Here is a 27,033-nt window from a genome sequence, read left to right as displayed (position 1 = left end):
GGAGTTCTAGGGAGGGGGAGAGTTTGATTGGAATGGGGGTTGTGGGCATGGGGGATAGCCCACTAAGGGGAGGGGCAGGCCTGGCAAGAAAGCACGGCGTGGGAGGTGGGGATCCCGGGGTCGAGGGGTCGAGGGGGGAGTCAGAGTTTGTCCGGATAGTGCTTTGAACATCACTACCGTGAGTGGGAGGGGTAGATATGGCGGGAGCAGGGGGCCATATCGAATCAGGGGAGTGCACACCCACTGTTTACGAGTGGTGGTGCGCTCCGGCCCCCAAGGCTCCACCTGTTCCCCAGGTTGCACAGACCCTCAGGGCCCGGCCCTCCAGCTGATGCTGTGCAATGCCACGTCCGTAGTAAATAAAGCCCCCCTCATCTGTGACTTAATTGGTGAGGGGGGAGCGGACCTGGCAGGTATTACGGAGACCTGGTTGGGCCATGAGGGGGGGGTTCCCCTCATGGAAATGTGCCCGCCAGGTTTCCTTGCATTCCATCAGCCGAGGTCACAGGGCAGGGGTGTGGGAGTAGCGGTTATTATTAAAGAAGGTCTGAGACCGAGGGAGGCCACTGTTCCTCAGACGGCCGGCTGTGAGCCCCTCCTTGTGAAGTGGGGTCATGGGGTTCAGATGGGCTTGCTGATCACATACCTGGCTCCCTGCCACGTGGCAGCAGCCCTGCCTGAGCTCCTCAACGTTATCACCGCAGTGGCGGTTGATACCCCCAGACTTATGGTCCTGGGGGATTTCAACCTGCCATCTGTGGGTGAGACATCGGAAGTGGCTTGGGAGTTCATGGCTTCCATGACAGCTATGGACCTGACCCAGTTAATTCATGGCCCTACCTACACGCTGGACCTGATTTTTGTCTCTGGACAGTGGTTGAGTGATCTTGAGATAGGGGATATAGTCACCGAGCCCTTGTCATGGTCAGATCACTCTCTCCTTCGCCTTGATCTTCGAACCGCTATACCCTGTCGCAGGGAGGCGGAGCCGGTAAGATGGTTCCGCCCCGGGCGCCTGATGGAACCTGATAGATTCCAGATGGAGCTTGGGCCATTTACTGAGGCTCTGGCACACGCCTCGACTAGGGACCTAGTGGCTGCCTGGGATAGGGCGGCCTCTGGAGCTCTGGATCGGGTCGTGCCTTTGCGGCCTCTGACCCGGCGCCGATCTCGCCTAGCTCCTTGGTTTACTGAGGAGCTGAGGGAGATGAAGCGCCGGAAAAGACACCTAGAGAGTAGTTGGAGGGCCAGTCTTTCTGAATCCGACTGGACACTGGTAAAATCTCATATTAAGAATTACCTAGTGGCAATAAAAGCAGCAAAATGTACATATTTTGCTGCTCTTATTTCGTCATCAGATAATTGCCCAGCCGCTCCGTTTAGGGTGACCCGCTCCCTGCTCCACCAGGAAGCGCGGGAGGACCCCTTGGAGGGTAGAGCCGAGGATTTTGTTCAATATCTGTATGACAAAATCACTCAGATTCGGGAAGATCTGGACTCCGACTGGGTAGTTCCAGGGGGGTTGACTGAAGCAGGTCTTGAGAATGTTATCTGGGATGAGTTTGATCCTGTGACCCCTGACGATGTGGACAGGATTCTGGATGGACTGAACGCAACCACATGTTTATTAGACCCGTGCCCTTCCTGGTTAGTGCTGGCTTCCCGGGAGGTGACGCGAGGCTGGCTCCAGGGGATTATAAATGCTTCGTTGGGTGAGGGTGACTTCCCCGCCACCTTGAAAGAGGCGGTGGTGAGGCCTCTCCTCAAGAAGCCTTCCCTGGACCCGGCAGTGTTGGCTAACTATCGTCCGGTCTCCAACCTTTGCTTTGTTGTGAAGGTTATTGAGAGTGTGCTTGCGCGACAGCTCCCCCAGTACCTGGATAAAACGACGTATCTGGATCTGTTCCAGTCGGGCTTCAGGCCTGGGTACAGCACGGAAATGGCATTGGTCGCGTTGGTTGATGATCTCTGGAGGGCTCGGGACAGGGGCTGCTCCTCTGTCTTGGTCCTATTAGACCTCTCAGCGGCTTTTGATACCATCGACCATGGTATCATGCTGCACCGGTTGGAAGAGTTAGGGGTGGGGGGCACTGTATTACGGTGGTTCTCCTCCTTTCTCTCCGACCGGTTGCAGTCTGTGTTGGCAGGGGGGCAGAGGTCAACCCCGAGGCCCCTCATATGTGGGGTGCCACAAGGGTCGGTCCTCTCGCCCCTTTTGTTCAACATTTAAGTGAAGCCACTGGGCGAGATCATCCGTGGTTTCGGGGTGAAGTACCATCAGTACGCTGATGACACCCAGCTGTACTTCTCCACCCCGGACCACCCCAACGATGCCCTTGAAGTGATGTCCCGGTGTCTGGAGGCCATGCGGATCTGGATGGGGAGGAAAAGGCTCAGGCTCAACCCATCCAAGACTGAGTGGCTGTGGTTTCCGACGTCCCGATACAGTCAGTTGACGCCATCGCTGACTATTGGGGGCGAATCGCTGGCCCCCACGGAGAGGGCTCGCAACTTGGGTGTCCTCCTGGATTCACGGTTGTCTTTAGAAGAGCACTTGATGGCTGTGACCGGGAGGATTTCTCATCAGGTTTGCCTGATTCGCCAGTTGCGTCCCTTTCTGGATCAGGATTCCCTACACACAGTCACTCATGCCCTCGTCACTTCCCGCCTGGACTACTGCAACACTCTCTACATGGGGCTCCCCTTGAGGAGCACGTGGAGGCTCCAACTGGCGCAGAGTGCGGCCGCGTGGGTGGTTATGGGAGCAATATGGCGCTTCCGTGTGACACCTCTCCTGCGCGAGCTGCATTGGCTCCCGGTGGTCTTCCGGGTGTGCTTCAAGGTTCTGGTTACCACCTTTAGAGCGCTCCATGGCTTAGGACCTGGTTATTTACAGGACCGCCTACTACCACAAGCAGCCTCCCACCGGCCGGTACGCTCTCATAGAGAGGGGCTCCTCCGGGTGCCGTCAGCTAAACAATGTCAACTGGCGGCCCCCAGGGGGAGGGCCTTCTCTGTGGGGGCACCCACTATCTGGAATGAGCTCCCCCCAGAGATACGGAGGATCCCGGATCTACGCACTTTCCCCCGTGCTCTTAAGATTCTTCTATTCCAGCAAGCCGGCCTGGCCTAATTTTCTCCCCTGTTTTAAAATTCTTTTACATTGACTTCCGGTTTCCTTGTCTTCGGCGACGGCGGCGCTCTTTGAAGCTCCGCCAGCCCCGCCGCCTGTAGAGCCGCCTCGCGATCGAGAAGCGGCTCGAAAACTTCAAAATCCTGAGGATTATTGGAGGAGAGATAGCAGGGTACAGGTCGAGCCCCTGTAACCCCCCAGGGAATTGTTTCTGGGGAGGAAACAGGCGCGGCTCCCTTCCAACCTGCTGAGACTCCGGGCGGCGTGGGACGATTCTGCTTCTGCAGAACAAGCCGGCTGCAGGAAACTTAAAGCGAAAGAACCTGCTTTAATAAACAGCGAAACTACCTGAATCCTGAAATTTGGAAACGCAAGTATTAGCACTTTGTTGACTTTTCAATCTGAGAAAATGCGAGTGAGTGAAAGTGCTTTGAAAAAACATGGCGCCTAGCTTCAGAGTTAACGAGCCAGCGAGTGTGGATTGGTGAAGTTACTTTGTTTTGCTACAAAGTTTCCAAGTTGCTACTAAGCTGCCTTGCTTGTTACAAGAGAAATAACTCGGAAATTTTTTCCCTTTTCAATATTGGACTTTGCTTTATTTTAACCCTTGTTTGATCAAATCTGGGGGACTTTTTTAGAAGTCTTTGTGCAGGAGGGAAAGGAAAAGGAACCTCCCTCTTTAGAAAAACTAGATCACGAGCCAGGATGGCTTCAAAGAAGCAGGAAGGGAAGGCATTAGGGGGGGGATCCCCCACACACAAACAGCAAACGCAACTTCCCCCTGCTCAACAGTTACAAACTCAGAAAAAAGAATTTGATGTGGCAGATTTAAAAGAATTTATTTCTAAAACTTTGGATGATAAATTTCAAGAATCACAACAGGAACTTCAAAAATCACATCAGGAATTTCTGCAGGAAATTAATGAAATTAAAGACATGGTGAAACAGAACCAAATTATGGTGACCAAAAAAATATCAGAAGTGGCGTCTGGCCTGGCAGATTTTATTGGGAAAGTTGATTTTAAAGTTGAAGAATTTAAATCAGAAGTTAATGTTAGGATGAAAGACAATGATTATAAAATTGATGAAGTTGACAATAAAATGCAGAGAATTGAAGATGAGATTGTTATGATACAATTCCGGGCGATGGAATTTGCCATACGGCTTCGGGGAATTCGAGAGGAGGAAAGACAGGACTTGAGACAAGTTTGCTCTGAAGCCCTGGCTAAGATTCTACAAGTTAATCCTGATTTGGTATTTCATAAAATAGATAAAATTTACAGAGTGAACTCTTGGGTGGCCAGGCAAAGACAATTACCCAGAGATGTGGTCATATACTTTACTGAGAGAGAAATTAGAAATGATATCCTGCAAAAATCTTTCCACACCTCTATACAAGTGGGGGGCTCACGGCTTGTAATTTTTAAAGAGTTACCTCCTAAAATGCTGAAAGCTAGAAAAGAATTTGGTTTTCTTGTTAAGGAATTGAAAAATTTACAGATACCCTTCCGGTGGGATGCACCAGCTGGGGTAATTTTCAGATATAAGGGAGAAGGATATCGGTTGAATACCGTGGAGAAGGCGCAACACTTTTACAGTACTATTCTTATGGAAAGAACACCATCTCCACGTACATCTACAGTTCTGGAGATTAAGGAGAGTGAAGAGAGGCAACTGAAAGAACAGTCTAAGCAGGAATTAGAAAACGTGCAAGGTGCAGAAGGAGGTATTCTGAGTGAGCCATCGCTGGATTCTTCTCCAATTTTGGATTTGATTCAGTTGACTGAAGTTAAAGATCAACGTATAACTAGAGCTCAATCCAAGCTACTTAAACAGAAGCAACAACAACAACAGGAAAGACAAGACAAGAAGGCAGTTAAGAGCACTGCACAAGAGATTGGCGCTATGGGAGGAGCGAGATCGAAGCTTGTGGATGAACTTCAAGCATATTGCTCCGCGCTCCATGAAGAGGTCAATGACCTTTAAGTGTTTATCTTGGAATGTCAATGGGTTGAATTCAGCACAGAAAAGGAAAAAATTATTTACATATTTGAAACAATTTAATAATGATATAATATGTTTACAAGAAACGCACATTACAACTCAAGATCAAAAATATTTGATAAACTCAAAACTAGGAGCACATTATATATCTTCAACTTCGCAGAAAAAGAATGGTGTGGTTATTTATGTAAATAAAAAATTAACAGCAAAAGTTATAGAAGTAGATCAAGATGGTAGATTTGTAGCAATTGAATTGTTTACAGCAAATGGACAAATTCTTTTGATTGGAATTTATGCTCCCAACCAACAACAGGATTATTTTTACAAGATGTTACATACTAAAATATTGCAATGGGACTACAGATCTATTTTAATTATGGGAGATTGGAATGGAGTAATTGATTCTAAATTAGATAAAAAGAGCTTGGCAAAGTCTAGAATTAGATTACCACAGACCTTTTTTGATATGAAAGAAGATATGGAACTAAAAGATGTTTGGAGAATACATAACCCAAATGAATTGGATTACACTTTTTTTTCTGATAGACATAGATCTTTTTCTAGGATTGATTTTATCTTGTTGTCAAATGATCTACTTGTTAAGACAAAAAGAACAAAGATTTTTCCAAGAATTTTGACTGATCATAGTCCTGTATGGATAGAAATCGAGATGGATAAGGTTGAGAGACGTTCTTGGAGATTAAATGAGAACCTGTTTAGATATGAAAAAAATATAATAGAACTTAAAAAGCATTTGAAAGAATTTTTTGAAATAAATTTGAATAAAGGTACCCCAGTTGAAATTGTTTGGGATGCAAGTAAAGCTTATATGAGAGGGGTACTTATCTACATGAATTCTAAACATAGACTGTTCCGACAAAAGAAAAGATCTGAGTTGGAAATGGAAATAAAGAATAAAGAACAGTTACTTATTAAAAACCCAACAGATGAAAGAATACGAAGTGCTATAAAACTTTTGAAAGATCAATTCCAAATGCTTATGGCGGAACAAGTTGCAACAAGTTTACAATACGCGAAGCATAATACATTTTGCAATGCTAATAAACCGGGCAGATGGTTGGCTTACACATTGAGGAAAAAACAAAGTATACGGACTATTGATAGTATTGATATTGGAGGGAAAGAAATCTTTCAACAAAAACTAATTAAAGAAGCTTTTGTGGATTATTACACTAAACTATATGCCAAAGATGAGGTGCAGAATGGACTTATAGAAAAATATTTAAAGGATAAGAGAGTTACAAAAATTACTGATCAACAAAAGGAAAGAATGAATTATCCTATAACAGAGGAGGAGATAACAGCAGCAATTAAACAGCTAAAAACAGCCAAAACTCCTGGCACGGATGGTTTGACTGCAGTGTACTATAAAACTTTACAAGCTGAAATGGTGGGACAACTTAGAGATTTATTTTGCAATATTCAACAAGGGGGTAAAATACCCCCATCCTGGACAACTGCTTATATATCTTTGATACCAAAAGAACAAGTTGGTCCTAAAAAACCAGAGAACTACAGACCAATATCTCTTTTGAATACAGACTATAAAATTTACGCGAAGGTATTAGCCAACAGGTTGATGCCAGTAATCCAAAAGGTGATTCATGAGGACCAAGCGGGATTTATTGAGGGTAGATACATGAAGGACAATGTAAGGCAAGTAATAGACTTATTGGAATATCTTGATAAGAATAAACAGATTTCTGCAGTGCTGGTTTTTTTGGATGCGGAGAAGGCCTTTGATAGAGTGGATTGGAATTTTCTACTAAAGACTTTAAAAAAGATGGGCTTTGGGGACCAGTTTACACAGGCAATCTCAGCAATTTATCAAGAGCAAAAAGCACAGATTATTATTAATGGAAGTTTGACGACAGAGTTTAAAATTGAAAAAGGAACAAGACAGGGATGTCCGTTGTCCCCACTTTTATTTATTTTAACATTGGAAGTCTTGCTAAATACAATACGGGACTCAAAAATTTTGAAAGGCATAATGATAAGGCAAGAGGATTATAGAGTAAAGGCATTTGCAGATGATCTGGTGGTTACCCTATCACAACCAATGGAATCAATAATCTTGATGAACGACATTATACAAGACTATGGTAGAGTTTCAGGTTTCAGAGTGAACTCAAAAAAGACTAAAATGATAGTCAAAAATATGACACAAGATCGTAAATATGAGTTTGAAAGGAGGGCAGGTTTTGAAATTGTACCTAAGGTAAAATATCTTGGAGTTCAGGTTGCAGAATCAAACATGAAATTGTTTCAAAATAACTATGAGGTGTTGTGGCGAGAGGCTCAGAAAGACATGGAGACTTGGAAAAAGCTGCAACTGTCTTTACTTGGAAGAATAGCAGCAGTTAAGATGAACATTTTGCCAAGATTTCTGTTTTTGTTTCAAATGATTCCGGTGCTTAAAAGTGATAAACAACTGAAAGTTTGGCAAACTGGACTTAATAAGTTTGTCTGGAACGAGAAAAAGCCGAGAGTGAAATTGAAAATTATGCAAGATGTTCCAGAAAGAGGAGGCCTTAAACTTCCAAACTTACAGTTATATTATGATGCAGCAGCTTTAACTTTAACAAGTGACTGGTTTGGAAGTAAAAAGGCTGGAATATTGAATGCAGAAAGTTTTGATCTTGAATTTGGATGGCATGCTTACCTATTTTATGAGGACAAAGTTGATAAAGTATTTAAAAGTCATATACTTAGAGACTCTTTGATGAGAGTTTGGAAGAAGCACCGACTCAAATGGGATTATAAAATACCGCTATGGCTGGATCTTGGTCATACCTTGTGGAATACAAATATAATGTCACTCGGGGGGTTTTTATACAAAGAGGTTCTTTTTACAGATGCGGGCAGATGGCAGTTGAAGACATTGCAGACACTGTTGGACGAAGGGATTAATTTAACCTGGTTACAATATAATCAATTACAACTGAGATGGAAAGAGGACCAAAAAACTGGTATTATGTTGCATGAGGAAGACTTGGTTAGACATATAAGAGAGAAAGGTCCAATGCATATTAAAAGGCTTTACAATGTTTTGCTAGAAAGGGATTCAGAAACGGAATTAGTTAAAGATTGTATGATTAAGTGGGCACAAAATTTTGAAGAACCAGTGATGTTGGAAACATGGGAAAAAATTTGGGTTCAGAATGTTAAATTTACACAGTCGCAGAATTTGAGGGAAAATTTCTATAAAATGTTTTATAGATGGCATCTAGATCCTAAAAAGTTGTCATGTATGTACCCTAATGTTCAGCCAAAATGTTGGAGATGTGAATGTTTGGATGCTACGTATTATCATGTTTGGTGGACCTGTAGGAAAGTTAAGGCTTTTTGGATAAAAATATGGTGGGTCATGCAGAATGTTTTGAAGAAAAAAATTCAATTTTCTCCACAATTGTTTTTATTGGGCATAGTTAAGGGTTTTACACGGGATGAAACAAAATTAATATTGTATATGATAACAGCAGCAAGATTGTTGATAGGTAAATATTGGAAGAATGAAGCTTTGCCTACTATCGAGGAATGGACTTCGAAGATGGCCAGTTTTGCAGAGATGGCGAAGATTTCAGCATATTTAAAAGATTGTTCACAAGAGACTTATGAATGGGAATGGAAAAGGTGGATAGAATATGTTCAGAACAAATACCAAATTAGAAAGTATCAAATAGCTTTTATTTGAAAACAATGTATTAGAAATATTTTAATATAAAGAGACAAAGAGGGAAAATTATGTAGGGGGGTTCAGGTATATATATCAGTGTTATTAGTTATGAGTACATAATAGGGAAGTCTGGGGGGGGGAGGGTTAGGGAGGGTTAGGGAGGACGGGAAGTTTGGGGAGGGAGGTGGGGGGGTGAAAAAAAAAAGGGGTGAAAATGTAATTGTAAAACTTTTGCAATAAAAAAATAAAAATAAAATTCTTTTACATCAAAATTTTAATTTGTTTTAAATTATTGGGATTTTTTTAATTGTCTTGGGCTAAATTATTTAATCTGGTTTTAATTATATCTTTTAACTTTTGTATTTATGTATTTTAATTTGTGACTGTTCACCTCCCTGAGTCCTTCGGGAGTAGGGCAGTATATAAATCTAATGAAAGACAAAGACAAAGACAAAAAAAGACAACACAAGACTTATTGAACAAGCCTGAGTTCACACATAATGTAAATAATAGAATAGAATAGAATTCTTTACTGGCTAAGTGTGATTGGACACACAAGGAATTTGTCTTTGGTGTATATGCTCTCAGTGTATTTATTTATTTATTTATTTATTTATTTATTTATTTATTTATTTATTTATTTATTTATTTGTTTGTTTGTTTATATTTATTTATTTATTTATTTATTTATTTATTTATTTATTTATTTATTTATTTATTGGTTCGATTTATATGCTGCCCTTCTCCGGAGATTCAGGGCAGCTTACAATGCGTTAAGCAATAGCCTTCATACTTTTTGTATATACCTGCTTAGTAGGGCTTTCAGCCCTACTCTTTTTTATACAAAGTCAGCTTATTGCACCCACAATCTGGGTCCTCATTTTAGCTACCTCGAAAGGATGGAAGGCTGAGTCAACCTTGAGCCTGGTGAGATTCGAACTTGCAGTAATTGCAGGCAGCTGGTGCTAGTTAACAGCACTTTAGTCTGCTGCACCACCAAGGCTCTTATTGCATTCTTCCTTGTGATTATATGGCTGTTTAGACAAACAGACTCAAAAGTTCTTCCACATTAAGAATGGACTCATCAGTGCAGTAACCAGGCATCTAAACTCTGTTTTCCATTCCAAGTCTTCCAATGCCTCCCACTTTCACAGTTATTTAGCTGTGTGTAGGATTCTGGTCTCAATGTTCAAGGAAAATGAGCATGGGCTGTATTTATTACTGACTTCCTTACTTTCTTGTACACTGCCCATTCTCAAAGGCTCTGCATATAGTGGTGCCATTTATGACTTTTGTGTACTTGTTTTTAGATTCCTCTTTATCCTGTTGGGTCCTAGAGCCAGACTGAAGGCCTACCATGAAATTGGCAGAGCAATGGCAACTCTCTTAACAGATGAAGTAAGTTTGGTTGCTGCTGAACTTCCTTTGTCAAGTTAGGATAGAGTAGGATGACATTAATGCCTAAAGGGGAAGACAGCAATTGTTCAATATGTCCAAGACCAAGACTTCTAGTTGCCAAGTAAAGGAGTAGATTAAATCTGGCCATAGAAGGCTTGTCTTTAATTTATTATTCCATACTTCCTTGTCTTGCTAGATTTTCATTCAAACTGTGGTATGAACAAAGTCTGATTTCTTCAGCACTGGAAGCAGAATAATATAATTTAATAAATCACAAGTCATCCTCCATTCCATTTCTAGTATAAAAAAATTAATTCTAGAAGCAGCGAAGAGCAATAGCAAATATCTTTTTAACAGGGGAACGTGACAAACACAAGATTTGGCTTGAAACCTGATTCAGAAAATTGTCTAATTTACCTTTGACTGATTAGGAGGCTAATGAATTTGAGTTAAAAGTTGAATCTAAATCTCCTTTCAGAAATCTGAAAGTTTATGACTCCCACTCTGTTGTTTGATATTTTTATTTATTTATTTATTTTTATTTATTTTTATATGCCGCCCTTCTCCCGAGACTCAGGGCGGCCTACAATGCGTTAAGCAATAGCCTTCATACTTTTGTATATTTTATACAAAGTCAGTTTATTGCCCCCACAAACCGGGTCCTCATTTTACCCACCTTAGAAAGGATGGAAGGCTGAGTCGACCTTGAGCCTGGTGAGAATTGAACTCGCAGTAATTGCAGGCAGCTGGATGTTAAATGCTGCCTTAGTAGGAGGCATTAGCCTCCTACGCCACCCAGGCTCCTATCTCCTATATCAAAAATAAAAAGCTTTTCGTGGGGAAAAAAGCATTTGCAGGAAAAGCATTAAATATATATATATTTCTATATTTTAAGGGTCGTGGATATTAAGAAAATCAAACATTTAACTCATTATAAACTATTAACTCTGCTTGGTATACATAGGAGATATTTCTCAAAAAATTCTTTAACAGCGGAGATGAGATGCAGTCTTGGACAGAGATTGGTTTTGAAATCAGAGGCCACCCTTTAAATAACATCTAGATCACTAGAAGAACTCCGAGATCCATTCCATATGATTCTATGAGTCAATACTGTAAGAATGAAACTGGTCATGTAGTCAGTAGTGTGTTTCAAATCCCAGCGCTACCGGTTCGCTATTGGTAGCGTGCAGGTGTGCACGCTTGCTTTGCAGGCGTGTGGCGCTTCTGAGCATGCACAGAGCATTTTTGATGATGTTTGGGCGGATGAGCAGAGCCTCCCGCTGCCGCCACTACTGATTCGCCCAAACCGGGGTAAACCTGGAGCAACTTACCACGGCATGTAGTACCTCTTAGTATTCAGTAGCTAATATAACATCTAAATCGCCCTTTAGAAGAAGGCAGTTTTTGCAAAAAAAACCATCCAATATTGAATCAAACCTCTAGTATGAGGATAAATATAGAAAAAAAGGAAGGTGCACTGGCATAGCTCCATAAGTTAGACATGGTATAAAATTTGGACAAATGAAGCATGGAATTGGAATTGATTTCTCAACACATGTTTATATAATTGTAAATATAAAGGAACTCATATACTCAACCTGAATCAGAAATGAAGAACCTGTATTTAGATCAGAAGTCTAACTACCCAACAGTTATGTAAACAAATATCAAACATCAATTCAAGAATAGATAGTACTTTAATCTCACTTAACTTTTGTTTACATATTAACAAATACACAACTGAAATTACAATCAGTTATGTTTCACTACTGTTAGGTATTTATAATCCATTGCCTTCATTACCTTACAGTTTAAAATAGAGATTAAATGTTTTCTTTCTCAAGAAAACAATTACACAGAAGCAAAATTTTATTATATAAAACATCATGAAAAAATTATCAAAAAATATTTCAGAAGTGTGACCAGTAGTAAAATTTAAAATATCAAATAGCAGTTTTTTAAAAAATGGACACTGTTTGCAAACCTGATGAAGAATATTTACATATAAAATATTAAGAGTTTTTAGGATTGAAGATATTAAAAGTGAGACTTAGAGAAATGTAATCATTTTAAAATGTAGGTATTATGACTTTGGAAATCATTCTTCAATTTTTTTAATTTTTGTGATTAGAAAAATATAAATCTCATTCTACTAGTATAAAAATCAGGCCCCAATGAGCAAAGGAAAATATTCATATAATGCTTTTTATAGAATAATTTTCCAATTATGGGTCTAGTATCATGTGATATTAAAATCACTCATTATTTTCATTTGTTATTCCAATGGCTAATGGCTCTGAGCATCTATAAATCAGGTTATAAACATAAAAGTATAAAATCAAAATCCGAACATATATCAACCTAAATAAATAGGAAGAACATCACTTCATGTCCAATAGCAAAGGAGCAACATTGCAATAACTTGAACCCAGCCTTCTTGGATGGGCACCTATTCCCAGGAAACGGCAGTCTTGCAGATATTTAGGATCTGAGCTATATAGGACTTTAACAATAACTACCAGCACCTTGAATTGTACCCAGAAGTCACCCTGCAACCCTTTGTACCTCTGGAAATAGCAAGGCCATATGAGCATGTTATGTAAACCATTGCATTAGCTGCCATTTCCAATTGCTCTTCAAAGGTAGCCCTATTAGAATGTGCTGCAATAATCCAGGCAAAGCCAATTGCTTACACAATCTGCCTAACCAATATTATTTCATAGTTGCTCTGTACTGTTTCACCTGCTATTTTGCAAATTTGGACAACCCAGATTCTTTTTGCAATAACTTTGCAAAAGTTTGGTCTAGTGGTTAAGGCATAAGGCTAGAATGCCAGAGACTGTGAGTTCTACTCCTGCCTTTGCCATGAAAAGCAACTGGGTGACCTTGGCCCAGTCACTCTCTCTCAGCCAACTTACCTCACAGGGTGGTTGTTGTGAGGACAATAGGAGGAAGAAGGTATCTTCATTGCCTTGAGTTATTTGTAAAAATAATAAAGGTGAGATATAAAATTTTAAAAAACCTTAAATGGGTTAAAAACTTGATTGGCTATGTATAATCCTAATTTCCCATTACATATACAAAAAAAAAAGTGCTACTTTTAGACTCAAATTTATCCTATAGTATAAAAATGTCATGTGAAGAAGGGTCAAAATTTTATAACCATCTTAATAATTTCCAGATATGACTTGCAGCTTTTACAATAAGGTAAACATTATTGTAGTAGAAGAACATACAATAAGGTAAAGGTTCCCCCACACATGCATGCATGCATGCTAGTTGTTTCTGGCTCTAGGGGCGGTGCTCATCTCCGTTTCAAAGCCGAAGAGCCAGCACTGTCCGAAGATGTCTTCATGGTCATGTGCCGGCATGACTCAACGCCGAAGGCACATGGAGCGCTGTTACCTTCCCACCGAAGGTGGTCCCTATTTTTCTATTTGCATTTTTTACGTGCTTTCGAACTGCTAGGTTGGCAGAAGCTGGGACAAGTAACGGGAGCTCACACTAGGGATTTCAACCACTGAACTGCCAACCTTCTGATTGACAAGCTCAGCATCTTAGCCACGGCATCCCTCAAAAATACAATAGACTGTAATAAAATATATTATATCATGTTATGAAAAGGAAATTTAATAATTTTCTAATTGGAGCTATAGTGCTATTTTTACTTAAGCATCTGCATTCCATTAAAGCAATTAAAATAAATATGTATATCTACTGCTAAAAGTGAAAGACATGAAAGTAGCAAGTAAAAGTTTCCATTAACTGCAATTTAGGTAAAAATAATCTAGGAATCTTTCCCCATACACTCAGTGGCATTTAATTGTATTGATTTTCTTCTGGGATAAAAAAGATGAATTTATTGTCATAAGTTTCCTGTACATAACTATTCCCCTAACATTAAAAGAATTTAAACAATTAAAATTCCAATTATTTCAAATGTCATAGATGCCTTAAAACATATAGATAATACATCAGTCTTGCTTCCATTATTTGAATTTCAGTGAAACATAATACTGTATGTCATCTCCTTAAGATAGCAATTTGTATTTACCGTACTTTTCGGAGTATAAGACGCACTTCCCCCCCCCCATAAAAAGTGGGTGGAAATGTCTGTGTATCTTATACAGCAAATGTTGCCAAAGCCCCACCCACCCTTCAGCCCCCACCCTTCAGCCTCTGTCTCCCAGCAATTTACCTCCTTGCAGCAAAGAGCAAATAGTGTGGTCAGCTTCAGCACAGCCTGATTTAGCACCAGCAGCTAATTGGCGGTTGTTTGGCCTCCCAGAATACAGCCTATCAGCTGTTCCAGGCTGCGGGGATCGCTGCCACCCATCGCCACCATCGCCGCCCATCACCGCTGTCACCTATCGCCGCCTCTGTGCATCCCATTTTTGGCCCGTTCCAAGTGGCAGGATTAGGTGGCGGTGGCAATCCCTACTGCCTAGAATGGGCCAAAAATGGGATGCAGGAAGGCCAAAAATAGGGCGCATGGAGGCGGCGATAGGTGACAATGGCAATGGGCGGTGGCGGTGCCAATGGGCGGTGGTGATCCTCGCAGCCTGGAATTCTGGGAGGCAAATCCAACCTCCAATCAGCTGCATGTACTAAATCAGGCTGTACTGAAACTGACCATGCTGTTTGCTGTTTGCTGCAAGGAGGCAAATTGGTGGGAGGCAGAGGCAGATTTTTTTTTCGTTTTCCTCCCAAAAGCTAAGTATGTCTTATACTTCGGAGTGTCTTATAGTCCGAAAAATACAGTAATTCTAGCTATTCAAAATGTCTTCATTTTCACGAGTTCTGTGAAAAAGCATTCAACCCCTTCTGGATTTTCTGGATTTTTTTGTACTTTTGCCACTGAATGTTATGAGATCTTTTTGTAGATCCTACTGAAAATTTGAATGAACAAATGCATCAACATTTGGTTCTTGTTTCTTTCATTGCTGAAAGAGGAAAAAGGAAGGATTAAATCAAATAAATGAATGAACAAATGAAGTTGTACCAGATTTGTTACTTTATTGCATAGTTTTATAAATTCTGTGGATTAAAACCTGGCAATCCTTTTTCCAAGTCTTTCTCTCAAGCTATGTAAGATGAGCTGTGGTCTGCTTTGCTAAACCAAGGAAGCCATTTCACAAAGCTGTTTCCTCTTACCGTGCTATTCCTGCTAAAAGGAATACCTAGAACTAATGATATTGCCTTCTAGCTTTTTCAGAGAATTGCTTGGAAAGCAAAAGATACTGAAGACCTCATTGCAGGAATTGATGAGTTTCTGGATGAGCTGACTGTCTTACCACCAGGCAAATGGGATCCAACCATTCGAATTTGTCCCCCAAAAAGTTTGCCCTCACCACATAAAAGGTATCTTACTGAAAAGAGATGCAGATCGCATTTGACAAAACTAAGGAAATCTAATTAAAATTTAGGTGGAAAGTTGTACTATTACATGCTTTATCTGGATATAAATCTATATATTCCCCTTTCTGGACCGGGACGCCTTGCGCACAGTCACTCACGCCCTTATTACCTCCCGGCTGGACTACTGTAATGCTCTCTACATGGGGCTCCCCTTGAAGAGCACTTGGAGGCTCCAACTGGTCCAGAATGCGGCCGCATTATGGGTGCAACTTGTTGTGTCCATGTAACACCTCTCCTGCGCGAGCTGCACTGGCTCCCAGTGGTCTTCCGGGTGCGATTTAAGGTGCTGGTTACCACCTTTAAAGTGCTCCATGGCTCAGGACCTGGGTACCTATGAGACCGCCTTCTGCCACCAATAGCCTCCCACCGACCAGTTTGCTCCCACAGAGAGGGACTCCTCCGGGTGCCGTCGGCTAGGCAATGTCGGCTGGCAACACCCAGGGGGAGAGCCTTCTCTGTGGGGGCACCTGCCCTTTGGAATGAACTGCCCCCGGACATACGCAAGTTCTCTGACCTCCGAGTTTTCCGCTGTGCTCTTAAAACCCTGTTCTTCCGACAGGCAGGGCTAGCTTCATAATTGAGTTTTAAATTCAGAATTCATAAATTTTTGGGTTTTTTAGCTAATTGGCCTTGAATGTAATACTTTTAATAATTTTTAAATTTAAATTGTGATATTTGTATTGTGTTTTTACCTGGCTGTACACTGCCCCGAGTCCTCCGGGAGAGGGGCGGTATAGAAATAAAATTATCCTATCCTAATTATCCTATAAGCATCTATACTTATGTGTTGCTGAGATGCTCCATTTTCCCAGCTCTGTACCTGTTGCTGAAAAAAGTGCTGTTCCTCCACTTATCAATCTGCAATCCTAGCTGGCTGAAGTTATGAAAATGTCACAGTTTCCGTTTATATCCAGAGAATATATTTGTGTCACTCATGATATGCAACTTACTTAACCATATGAGAAATCTGTTTTCTCATGCAGTTCGACTATTTCTTAGAAACAAGATCATATGAAGAAGCATGTGGCTCTGCTGTTTTACTTTGATACACTATGATAAGACGATAATAAAATTCCCTACAGTGCTACTTCAGAATATATATGAATCCCACATTGGCTTTCTCTGATATTGTGTTTTGATGCGTTGCATAGATAGTGAGTTGCATTGGAAGTAACAGAAATAGCTCGAGTTTGGTTGTAAGAACCAGAATATGATATTTAGCTCAGAATCAGTCACCATCATTATAATATGGCTTGTGTGTACACAAAATATTATATACTATACTATCCCTGTTACATCCTCAGGATCTCCATGCGCATCCGTGACTGGAGTCCTCATGCTAATGGAAACAAATCTGTTGTGGATGACCGACAGGCTCATGGGCACCAGTACATAAGTGAAGAGCTGGAGAAGACTGGAAGGTAAAACTCACAGAGGTTTGGCTGGGGAAATTAAAGCATGGAGGTCTCTCTCTTCATTGTATAGCTGCAGGGGAGAATCATACTGTCCTGAAAAGAAAGTCAAGTTGAATTCTCTTCTATCCTTTCCCCAAGGGTACAAGTTTAGAAAGAAATATAAGTTATCCAAAGTACACATATACAGTATACATATACATATACATTTAAAAAAAAATTAAAATTCCTTTTCTTGCAGGCTATTTGGAGGGTTATTAAAGGATATCCAGCGAAAAGCTCCTTGGTATGGTAGTGACTTCTCTGATGGCCTCAGCATCCAGTGTCTCTCAGCCATCCTTTATATCTACCTGGCTACAGTCACCAACGCAATCACCTTTGGAGGAATGCTTGGAGATGCTACAAATAACATGCAGGTCTGTACAAAAAGCTGGTAGCCTACAATCCTTCCATTACTTTTCCTCACTGCATCAGTCTGCATTTCTTTAGTTTTATATACATTCCTACCAATGTTTGTAGGCAAACAGTTTCATATTGTTATGTAGTTATGCCATTTGGCTGACTTGTATCCATCATTTGAGAGCTGGTATGCTGCTAATGTTCAACCAACCAAAGCCGTGTGCTTCCTCATATGATCTAGGGTGTCCTGGAAAGCTTCCTGGGTACTGCCTTCGCTGGTGCATTTTTCTGCTTATTTGCTGGGCAGCCTCTCACCATCCTGAGTAGCACTGGGCCTGTCCTTGTCTTTGAGCGTCTTCTGTTCTCCTTCAGCAAGTAAGTAGCACTTCATATTGGTATGCATGTTGGGAGCAAGCCCTCATGAATTCTCTTTCCTTGAGCCTTATCAAGGTGACTCAGGATCATATAAGATTTGCAATGCCTGTGCCTGTTGTCTAGCCAATACTCATGCTTGCAGTTTGGATCTGTCATTCTGTCTTACCACCTCTGACTTGAACACTGCTACTTGTTGGTAATTTAGAACAAAACATAATTGCAGTAAAGTCAAAATGGATTTAATATCTCACACAACATTTTAGTGATTGATATACCATATTTTTCGGAGTATAAGACGCACCTCCCTTTTTTGGTTTTTTTTTTTAAGTTTTTTTTTATTTTTTAGACAAACACACATACAAACATACAATATATTTTCTTTGAACAGAGTATTTGGCTGGTTCACAAATTTAAACAGTGTTTAGTCATTTCAGTTAAATTTACAATTTCTATATTTCCTTTTTGCCATATTTATTCCTCATCTATTTTTTTTAAAAACCAATATTACCCTTCATCCTCATCTCTAATCTTAGTCAAATTCAATTTTTCCCTTCTATTCTATATTATACCCCTTCCCATTGTCTTCTATTTTTATATCCTTCCTCACATTGGTTAATTATGTAATATTACAATTGTTTAATACAAATTCAACATTTTAATATAAATCAATTAGTTATATAGTATTTTTTGTACATTAATCAATATGAACATGAATATTCCAATTATTTCCATGCAATCCAATTTCTTACAAATCAATTAATTATATTTACCAATAATAATAAACCAAATAATTTCCCCTCTTATGTTACTCATTTTCACATTTTAAACTCTCCCAATAACCCACATAGTTTTGCCCATATAATTCTCCAAATCACAACTTAAGCATTTCTACTTTCATCACAATATATAATTAAAAATATTTCAATCATTACAATTTCCCTAATTAAATTTAAAAATGTTCTAGCTGTTATCCAAGCTACAATTTAATCCTTTTTTACTTTCACCACCATATACCATTAAAGGTATTTCAATTGTTACAGTTTATACTTATTCATATTTCTAAAAAAAATAAAAAAAGATCTCATTTCTTTTTCTTTTTCTCCCTTCCCATTTTTATTTTTGCCTTTTTCATTCTCCTTTGTTTCTTTTGTGTTTAAAATCTTGAACTCTCCTCTTTTGCCCTAAATTTCCCAGTTTGTACCTACCTTTTTTGGTGAGGAAAAAGAAGAAAAAGAAATCTCCCTGTGTCTCTGCCTAATTTTGCCTCGCTGCAGCAAACAGCAAACAGCCTGCTTTACTTTCAGTTTCGTTTTCAGCATAGCTTGATTAGTACAAGGAAAAGAAAATCTGCTCCAGCAATTTAGCTCTTTGCAGCAAGCAGCAGAATCCTGCGCAAAACAGCTGAGAGCAAATCAGCTGAGAGTCGGGAGATGATCTAATCAACTTGTGCTAATTAGTCTATCCTGAAGCTGAAAGGAGCTGTTTTTTCTTGCTGTTTGCTTGCAAGGAGGTAACTGCTGCGAGGCACAGGCCAAAGGGTGAGGGCCAGTGGGTGGACAGAGCTACATTCGGTATATAAGACAGCACCTAAATTTTCACCCCCTTTTTGGGGGTACAAAGGTGCATCTTATACTCCGAAAAATACGATACATCCAGGTCAACTTGCTTTGATAAATCTTACTAAGGTATGTCAAACCAGGCTATTCTGCAAGAGTGTTAAGTGGAACATTTATAAGGCTGGTTTAGCCAATCAGCTTGCAGCAAGAAAATCACCAAGCTTCTCTTTCCAACATGATCGTGCAAATTAATTCTGAACTGGTCAAGTGGGAGGATACCAAATATGACAGCAAAGCCTTGCTCATCCTTAAAGTTCATTCTTCCCTTAAATAGAATCTTCCCATTATAATAGGCTATATAGTTAAACCATCCAGCAAGACCAAGAATGCACTAGTTGGGTGTAATAAGAGTTGCATTCAAGCACTTCGGAAAGTTAAGCTTGTAGGAAAGGGTGCTCTTGTACAAACATTGTCAATATATCCTGATAGTGTGTTCTGAATATTCAATGTATTCTGATAATGTAACTAAGAAGAAGCAGTGACTCCTGAGCTCCAACACTGAAGAAAAGGCATGTTCTTCCCTAATGGAGGCATTCCACTGCCCTCAATTTATTCCCTGAAATCATTTGATGGTTGCTATAAAAATTGATACTGGCACTTCATTTCACCCTTTTTTGGTAACTTCCCAAATAGGCGAGTCAATCTGCAAGGCAATAAAAGCCAGTTACCAATGGGAATTCATTATTGGTGATTGAATCTGGTCTCTTAATAGGCAAAAGAGAGCCACTCTAAGGGAAATTCTTCAGTTTAACCTGAGATTTGGGGGTAGTCCTGCTAGAAATGGATTAATTGTCTGGCTAAGAGCTCAGGCTTCATTTTAGAAAACTAACCTGCTTAGAAATCTGACTGTTTTGGCTCTTCCCTCCTCTCAGAGACCACAGCCTGGATTATTTAGAATTCCGCCTCTGGATTGGCTTGTGGGTGGCCTTCTTTGGCCTTATCCTGGTGGCTACTGAAGCTAGTTACTTGGTGCAGTATTTCACACGCTTCACTGAGGAAGGCTTCTGTGCCCTCATCAGTTTCATTTTCATCTATGATGCTGTGAAGAAGATGCTGTCCCTGGTGGAACATTACCCTGTCAATTGGGAGTATAAAATCAATGATATCACCTTGTATAGCTGTACCTGCCGTCTGACTGAGACAGGTAATATGAGCAACCAGTGATGTTATGGTGAGAGGATGGGCTAGTGATAGTGATCTTTAGATGGCAAGTCATCAAGAATTCTTAACAAATACATGGAAAAGTAACTGTTAACATATTTATAAATTATAATATACAGGTAGTCCTTGATTTACACAGTTCATTTAGTGACTGTTTGAAGTTACAATGGCACTGAAAATGGTAACTTATGATCATTGCAGCATCCCCATGGTCACATGATCAAAATTCAGACACTTGGCAACTGACTCATATTTATGATGGTTGCAGTGTCCCGGGGTCATGTGATCACCTTTTTGTGATCTTCTGACAAGCAAAGTCAATGGGGAAGCCAGATTCACTTAACAACCATGTTACTAACTTAAAAACTGAAGCAATTGACTTAACAACTGTGGCAAGAAAAGTGGTAAAATGGGGCAAAATTCACTTAATAACTGCCTCACTTAGCAACATAAATTTTGGGCTCAATTCTGGTCATAAGTCAAAGATTATCTATAACACACACACACACATATATACATCATAACTTCAAGACAATTAGCAACATAAAATAAAAAGTATAAAACAACTGTAAAAAAATGAAATCTATTTCAAGTACAAACTAAACTGAATTTAAAGATTCCACCAGTGGTGAAATTCAGCCAGTTATATCCAGCTCAGGCGAACCGGTAGCACCGGCAGCGGGAGATTCCACCCACCCGCCCGGACATCATCACGTCCCATTTTTGATCCTCTACGCATGTGCAGAGGTGTTGCACACGAGCGTAGCAAGGACACACACCTGAGCACTCACATTTGCGAACCAGTAGCGTAGTAAGTAAATTTCACCCCTGGATTCCACCAGTGCTTGGGGCAACGTAGCGTGACCATGCATTACAAATCTTAATAAGTAAGAAAATATTTACAAGTAGGTATTAAAAATGCAACATGGGTATTTGTCAAATATAGCTGAGATATCAACCCATCCCATCCCCAAATCTTGATGCAATCAGTAATACCTTGTTTCAGATAGTCACCAACATACTTCTGGGTTGATCTTCAGTGGTTTATTTTTATGTTTTCTCTGTCTTGCACTTGTCCCTGTTAGTAGATCAAGGCAGCCTAAACCAGTCCCCCAGCTGACACATGCCAACTGGAAGTGCTAAAAGGGTTCTCCCATACCTCAAAGAAAAGCTCTGATTGGCCTAAGCAGCCTAATTGGACTTGAAATCATCCACACAGAAAAGCAGGTACCTGCACAGTTTGATCCACTTCTATCCAAGTATGTTAGTCTCCTGCATTTAGATAGTCCCTAGCTTTATAAGCAAAGGTTCCTCTGTTTTACATCTTTCAGTCATTTTCTTTTTGGAAATCCAGTATTTCCTTAATGTTCTGAGTAGAGGCTGGAGAATATAGTTTGTGGATATAGCTAGATTGCAGTACCAGTCCCCTCTTCTATGATATGCTACTTTTCTGGTTTGTCTTGCATTGTTCTTTTTAAATATCTTTAAATAACAATGTCCACCTAACAGCTGGCCATGCTGCAACCAGTTTTTAGAGTTATGGCAAGAAACAATATGCATCTTTATTATGTTACCAACCTGTTTTTGAACACATATTTAAGATGCCACAAAACAGACATCCAAAAATTCTGTCAAGTTCTTGCTTTTTCTTACCCTCTCCGGTCCTTGCATTGCACAAATCAGAATGAACTGCTGATATCTTGGATGATTGTTTCTTGCAGACAACTCCTCTGTCCTGAACCAGACTCTGTTCCCTAATCTCAGCAGTTTTGAACAGGTAACAAATAAAATTATTTTCATTTATTAAAATGACTGGACAGGGGAAACCTTTACTTTTGTTTTTAATACTGCATATAGGAATGAAAGATGAAGCAAAACCATATATTGTATGTATTGCAAAAGGCCAGGCAACCACTAGATGGAAACAAAGGAATACAGTATACAAGACTTGGCTACTACCCTAGAAAAGAATGGAAACTGAGATATAGGAAGGGCATAGCATGTTGTGATTAGCATATTTTGTGCAGATGAGATTCTGTATCTCTTGGAGTACTGCAGTCTTTTTGCATGATAACTGGGATGTGTTGCCCTTTTGGTTGTTGTTGTTTTGCTGCTGAGGACTTCTCCACCATTACTGCTGCTGATTCTGTATCATTTGAGAAAGTCACAGCCACATACATATCAGAAGACTATATGTACCAGTAGTGTTAGAAGCCAAAGAGCACACAGATATTTTTTTAAAACAGTCTCCTTTCCTAGCATACGGAACTCGCTACGCAGATTGACAGTAGGTTGTTAAAAGTGAAATTCCAGATGATCAGTGAGGACAGGTTCTCATCCTATGCTGAGACTATCATGCAGAAGCTGAGAAAGACAGACTCGGGGTTAACCTGCAGTTGCAGCCTGATTAGCTCTCTTTTTTCTAAGCTCTACTTCCTGCACTGAAGAAGTAGAGCATGTGTTCTTGTGGCTCCTCGACCTTTTTGTGCTTTCCACCCAGTTTACCCAGGAGTGAGAGAACCTGGGAATTAGACTGTACCTGGCACTGAATTCCTCTTGAAGAAAGCTATAGGGAAGGGAGGACATGTAGGCTGCTGCCCCATTTCTTCCTTGGGCTCATCTTCTGAGGGTTATATTAGGCTTATCTATTGGCAGATTCAGAAAATGTTCCTAGTGGTTTGTATGTGAAACACATAAACACGTGATAAACCCCTAAAAACAGTCTTAAAAATTGGCCATACAGGTCCTTGATCATTTATTTAGTCATTCATTTATTCATTATTCATTTGGAAACTATTCAAAGTTACAACAGCACTGAAAAAAGTGACTTATGACTGGTTTTCACACTTACAACTTTGCAGCACCTCTCTAGCCACATGATCAAAATTCGAATGCTTGGCATGTATTTATGATTATTGCAGTGTCCTGGGATCATTGCAACCTTTCGACAAGCAAAATTAATGGGGAAACCACATTCACTTAACAACTTTGTTACTAATTTAATAACTGCAGTGATTCAGTTAACAACTATGGCAAGAAAAGTCATACAGTGGGGCAAAACTCAACAACTGTTTTGCTTAGAACCAGAAATGTTGGGCTCAGTTGTGGTCATAAATCAAGGATTACCTATAATGTAATATTGTATATTATGTAGGTTAGGCAGGTATGCACTTTGTTTGTTTGTTTGTTTACTTTTTTGTTTTACTGTTTGTTTGTTTACTTGCTTAATCTAAACATGGGGAACATTTTTTTAAAAATGAGGCTAGATTAAAAACAGAGAAAGCAATAATCCAATACAGAATTTAAATGCCTTAAAAATGTAAATCAGTTATGACACAGGACAAAATACCAGCCACATTCCCACAGCAAATGAAGATGGCAGCATATTAACCTGTGCTTGATCAATGATCCCTCTTCCACTTTAGCTAATAATATAATTTTCTCTCATATTCAGCTGCAACTTGACCCAGTCTGGAGTCTTGCAGACTGGTTGGATTACAGTTTCCTGAGTTCCCAGCTTGTTTAGGCCACTGGAAAAAGTCTAAATATTTTCTTAAGAGTGGCGGTGTATACTCATTACCTGGACAAACAGGGATCTTCCTCTGAGGCCAATCCTTTCTTTTTCACAGCAATCAGATGTGGAACCTGGGAACTGGTCCCTCCTGACCAAGGATCAGTGTATGCAACTAGGGGGCCATCTAGTGGGCAACAGTTGCAACTACATGCCTGACATCACTTTCATGTCCTTCATTCTCTTTCTGGGAACAGTGTTCTGTGCTATGGTCCTGAAAAAATTTAAATCAAGTCGCTATTTTCCCACTGGTGTAAGTAGCTATCTATCCTATTCTATCCATTACATGTTGATTGAATTTATGAAATAAATCAATATTTCCTTCTTGTGAGTAAGCTTGTATACGTACTCTGTCTTCGTGTAATGGCTACCCTGCAACATGTTCAAGTAGTACCCGAATTATCCTACAATATGATGGGAGCTACAGTTAAACGTAATGGAAAATACCAGGACAGTGATGGCCTACCTGCATAGTAAAAAAGTAGAAACTTGCAGGAAATAGGGACGAGGTAGAGAATGGACATAGAGGAAAAGATCATGGGTATGCCTCCTTCTTCCTCATTCACATTCCCTCTGTCTTTATTTCTCAGAGCTCCCTTCCCATCTCATCAGTTTGATTTTCCATTCTTACCTATCTTGATTCTCTCTTTGGGTAGAAAGAGAGTAGAGAACGGTAAAGAAAAAAGTTGTATGTTCTGTACTAACCTATGGATTGAAAAGTTTATGTGATGAATAGCTGCTGATTGATGAGAAGTGTGTTCGATTGCTTATTGTGAGTGATTGTGATTGCCTCCTGCTGGGCAAGCAGGGGTTTCTTCAGGGACTATAGAAGATACATAAGGCAAACAATTCCCAGGAGCAAGCTCATTAAAATGGCAGATGGTGGGCTGGCAGGTATTTGGGAGTACAGATTGGATTTTAGCAGGGGTGAAATTCAGCCGGTTCTATCCGGCTCGGGTGAACCGGTAGTGGTGGCTGTGGGAGGCTCCGCCCACCCACGCAGATGTCATGACATTGCTTTTTTGTGACATTTTAAGTCTCTGTGCATGCGCAGAAGGCTTTGTGCATGCATGGATGATGGTGTGAGCAAAGCGAGCCCGCATAGTGCGCACACATTTGCGAACAGCTAGGGAACGTAAGTGAATTTCACTCCTGGATCTTAGTTAATGTTATTTCCAGGAGCATGTAGATTTAAAATGGATTCAGAGTTCTGTTTTTAAACTTTAATACAAATAAGAATCTCAGACTCAAAACCAACTTTATCATCATCTTCTTCTATCATGCATCTATTCATCACTCATTGAAAAGCATACAAGAGAAACAAAATAGTAGTAATCACAACAGCTAAGCATCAGACGTGACATGCACGCCATCACCCAGGATTGTTGTTTTAGCTCCCAAAAGCCTTTGCAAACTTCTTCTGAAGCCATTCAGTCTTTGCCACATGCAGTATATATTCACTTCATGATTTGTAGAAATGAAGAAATATGTCCCACATTGGGGCTTTTTAGTATAAAATATTTTAGTCCTGCATAATTTTTGAAACTCTAGTAGTTACTTGAGATGAACTCTAAATTGTTATATTTGTTTTGTGAATTTTATGCCTTTTTTTTTTTAAATGAAAATTTGCAAATTTGCAAATGACTCCAAGCGGTGGCAAATAGCCAACATCTTAGAAGATAGGCTCAAGTTCCAGAAGGATTTGACAAACACTAGACTCTGTGCAACAAAATGCAGTTCAGTGGTGAGAAAAGTACAGTCTTATGCTTAGGAAAGAAAAACCAAATGCACAGATATAGGATAGGTAGTACCTGGCTCAACAGGAGTAACTATGACAGGGGTCTAGATGTTCTAGTGGATAGTCAGTATGAGCCAGCAGTGGGCTGCAGCTGCCAATAAAACAACAATGCAGTACTAGACTTCAGCAACAGAGGAATAGTATCAAGTTCACATGAAGAACCAGTACCGCTTTACACTGCACTGGTAAGATCACACTTGGAATACTGTGTCCAGTTGTGGTCACTATGATACAAAAAAGATGTGGAGACTTTAGAAAGAGTGCGGAGAAGAGCAACAAAGAAGATAAAGGGTCTGAAGGCTTAGAGCACATACTAAAGGGTTATGGGAACTATATATGTCTAATTTAACAACAACAAAAAAGGACTACGGTGATTTGATAGCAGTTTTCTAATATTTCAAGGGCTGTCACAGAGAAGAGGGGATCAGCCTATTTTCCAAAGCACCTGAGGGTAGGAAAAGAAGTAATGGATGGAAACTTATCAAGGACTTATCAACCCAGAATTAAGGAGAAATTTCCTGTCAGTGACAAGAACAGTGACTTACCTCCAGAAATTGTGGGTGCTCCATCACGGGAGCTTTTTTAAGAGATTGGACATCCATTTATCCAGATTGGTATAAGGGGTTGAACTAGATGATATCCAAGGTCCCTTCCAACTGTGTTGTTCTATTCTGTTATTCTGTTATTTCACTTCTTAGGTAAGGAAGCTAGTGGGCGATTTCTCCATTATTCTGGCAATCCTCATCTTCTGTGGAATTGATGCTGCTCTTGGATTAGAGACACCAAAGCTTCTTGTGCCAAACACATTCCAGGTAAGATTAGTTCATATCAATGAGACAAAAGAGCTCTTAGCTCAGCCTTAGAATAGCCTCCTTCAAGCTAATCTCAACTCCTGATGACTTCATACCTTTAGTCACTTCCAGTTACTGCAGATTTCTAGGCAACATTACAGAAATTGTTTATATTGTCTACTTTTGTCAGGCATTTATTGATGTTCCAATTTAACGTACAACTCAGAGTATTTCAGGTACATGCTTCTATGGAATGT

At 40.1% G+C, this 27,033-nt stretch overlaps 1 protein-coding gene across 1 annotated transcript in view; it reads left to right on the top strand.

The window, feature by feature from the left end:
- SLC4A9 (solute carrier family 4 member 9) overlaps positions 1-27,033 on the top strand; it is a 60,458-nt gene that overhangs the window by 11,006 nt on the left and 22,419 nt on the right. Inside the window, exons 6-14 of the mRNA XM_034411669.2 lie at positions 10,145-10,232; positions 15,442-15,596; positions 16,958-17,074; positions 17,307-17,481; positions 17,706-17,839; positions 20,328-20,599; positions 22,338-22,393; positions 24,246-24,440; positions 26,684-26,797. Of these exons, the coding sequence (XP_034267560.1) occupies positions 10,145-10,232; positions 15,442-15,596; positions 16,958-17,074; positions 17,307-17,481; positions 17,706-17,839; positions 20,328-20,599; positions 22,338-22,393; positions 24,246-24,440; positions 26,684-26,797 (1,306 nt within the window). The remainder of the gene's footprint in view (positions 1-10,144; positions 10,233-15,441; positions 15,597-16,957; positions 17,075-17,306; positions 17,482-17,705; positions 17,840-20,327; positions 20,600-22,337; positions 22,394-24,245; positions 24,441-26,683; positions 26,798-27,033) is intronic.

Source organism: Pantherophis guttatus, chromosome 3 (genome assembly GCF_059756535.1).
Source record: "Pantherophis guttatus breed Tessera chromosome 3, ASM5975653v1, whole genome shotgun sequence".
NCBI lineage: Eukaryota > Metazoa > Chordata > Lepidosauria > Squamata > Colubridae > Pantherophis > Pantherophis guttatus.
Note: the sequence above shows the minus strand (reverse complement) of the source record. Positions and strands in the feature narration are given on the sequence as shown.